This window comes from Propithecus coquereli, unplaced genomic scaffold (genome assembly GCF_000956105.1).
Source record: "Propithecus coquereli isolate 6110/MARCELLA unplaced genomic scaffold, Pcoq_1.0 Scaffold201, whole genome shotgun sequence".
NCBI classification, from domain to species: domain Eukaryota; kingdom Metazoa; phylum Chordata; class Mammalia; order Primates; family Indriidae; genus Propithecus; species Propithecus coquereli.
The window spans coordinates 3,544,430-3,546,828 of NW_012145079.1; the positions used below are offsets into that span (position 1 = coordinate 3,544,430).

At 34.6% G+C, this 2,399-nt stretch overlaps 1 protein-coding gene across 1 annotated transcript in view; it reads left to right on the plus strand.

The window, feature by feature from the left end:
* Window positions 1–2,399, plus strand: part of POSTN (periostin, osteoblast specific factor) — a 31,429-nt gene that overhangs the window by 11,146 nt on the left and 17,884 nt on the right. Inside the window, exons 3-6 of the mRNA XM_012643821.1 lie at window positions 9–234; window positions 809–943; window positions 2,091–2,239; window positions 2,383–2,390. Coding sequence (XP_012499275.1) covers window positions 9–234; window positions 809–943; window positions 2,091–2,239; window positions 2,383–2,390 — 518 coding nt within the window. The remainder of the gene's footprint in view (window positions 1–8; window positions 235–808; window positions 944–2,090; window positions 2,240–2,382; window positions 2,391–2,399) is intronic.

Below are 2,399 nucleotides of genomic sequence, written 5' to 3' on the forward strand. Positions count from 1 at the left end.
TCTTTTTATTTCGTCCTCCAGCTCTCATGAAGTACCACATCTTAAACACGCTCCAGTGTTCTGAGGCTATCATGGGAGGAGCGGTCTTTGAGACTCTAGAAGGAAACACGATTGAGATAGGATGTGATGGCGACAGCATAACAGTAAACGGAATCAAAATGGTGAACAAAAAAGATATTGTGACAAATAACGGTGTGATCCATCTGATCGATCGGGTCCTAATTCCTGATTCTGGTGAGCAACAGTTCATATTTTTCATGTACTATTATTTACCAGTTATGGTGTTCCCAAGAGTAAGTCCATGAAAAAATGAATGTGCAGTGAAAAGAATGGCACGTGAATCACAAACCCCATAAACAGTGAGCTAAGTACTAAATAGTGGCCAGTTGTTATGGCCACTCATGGAACTTTGGCTTTCCGGCGTTTCTAACATCTCATATTTATAAAGGTTCTCACAGTGCCCGTTTTTCTTGAAAACAGAAGAAAAGACATAACTAAATGTCTTTGGGTAAATGAAAGCTATGACACACACAGGGTGGAGAGAGATGAGAGGAGCAACAGAGACTTAAAGAAAACTGTTAAGTAGGAAGACAGAAAAATATTTTCCTTCTGAAATTTTTCATGGTTATCAACCCCCAAAAATGAAAGCTGGAACTGTCTTCCAAGGGAAGGGCAGCGTGTCTTATCATACTGACATTCCAGTAAATAGCTTACAATATTAGGAATAGCCAAGAATTGATTTACTAATTTTGTAATGAAGATAATAGCAATGATGACATTGTTTGGATGATGATGGTTTATGTTGCAGCCAAACAAGTTATTGAGCTGGCTGGAAATCAGCAAACCACTTTCACAGACCTCGTGGCCCAGTTAGGCTTGGCATCTGCTCTGAGGCCGGATGGAGAATACACTTTGCTGGCACCTGTGAATAATGCATTTTCTGGTATGTACTGGTTGGTGGTGTTCCTGCTCTCTCCCCACACACGTTTTTTTTCTTTACCATGATTGTTTGCAACAAGAAATAATAACTGTTTTACAAGGTGTTGATTAGTTTCTACATTGACTACGCATACAATGTGTTAGCACTGTGTTGTCTCTGCTAAAATGTTCTTCATTTCAAAACATTTCATTGTAATGGATAATAACTTAACAAGGAGTAAAATTTTATAATAAGGAGTAATGCAGTTATTCTGTGAATCTAATATTTCGAGCATACCTAAGTTTGCATTATTAGATCTTAAGAAAAATAAATCTGATTTGTGGACACCAACATAATAATATTTAGAAATAAATAGGTATATTTTGCATCTAAAAATTTAGACAATAGGAATGTCAAATTATAAATAAATAAAACAAGAGACTATTATACACTTCCATACCCTGATGTAAAATATTATACAAGTATTTCTTTCACCTAGTAGCCACTATTCACAGTGTTTAGATTAATGCAACCTAATCTCCTTTTCCAGAAAAATGATTTCACAAGGACATATTTAAATTGTTAGGCAAAATTTAGTAATTAAAAAATAAGTAACATGTTTTTTACATTTTTCCTAATGCTAAATTGTGACACAGAAAATTATTAATCAGAAAAAATTCAAATTCCTAGAAATGCTGCTTTTCTTCTTTGTAATAATGATAGTCATACGTTTTGACATTAACCCACCATTAAGAGGTTGTATGTTTTGATTCTTTTTCCAGGGATAAAGGTGAATTTATAAATAACCCATCAATAGTCTTTCATGCAATTAATTGACATCTAATTGTCAGACAAAACCTTGGCTACCATTAGAGTTTAGCTTTTGCCAATGGCCACCATAAAACTGTGTAACTCTACAGAGATGAAACTCAACGTTGGAACTGCTTGGAACTATGCTATAGTCATTTGATTGAATAGGTCACACAGTTTCTACTTGGTGATTGAATTGCTAGTCTTGGGCACTTACTTGACTCGTATATTCTATGACTGTAAGATCCATAAATATCAATAGTGTCAGGGATTATCCATTTTCATGATTTTTCTCTCGTCAGGAGAAACTTTAGTATTTTCTTCATAAAATAATGCTCTTTCTTAATGAATTTATTTATAGATGATACTCTAAGCATGGATCAGCGCCTTCTTAAATTAATTCTTCAGAATCACATATTGAAAGTAAAAGTTGGCCTTAATGAGCTTTACAATGGACAAAAACTTGAGACCATTGGAGGCAAACAGCTCAGAGTCTTCGTATATCGTACAGTAAGTGAATCAGAACAAGATGAAAACTCTACATTAACCTAAATGTAAAATGACCTGCGCATGTCAAAGAATGTTGTTACAACGAATGTTTTGCAGAATTTTATGAAAGTGTTTTTAATAATAAGTGTTCATAGGAAAATTAGGGAACTGGGTACTTGGG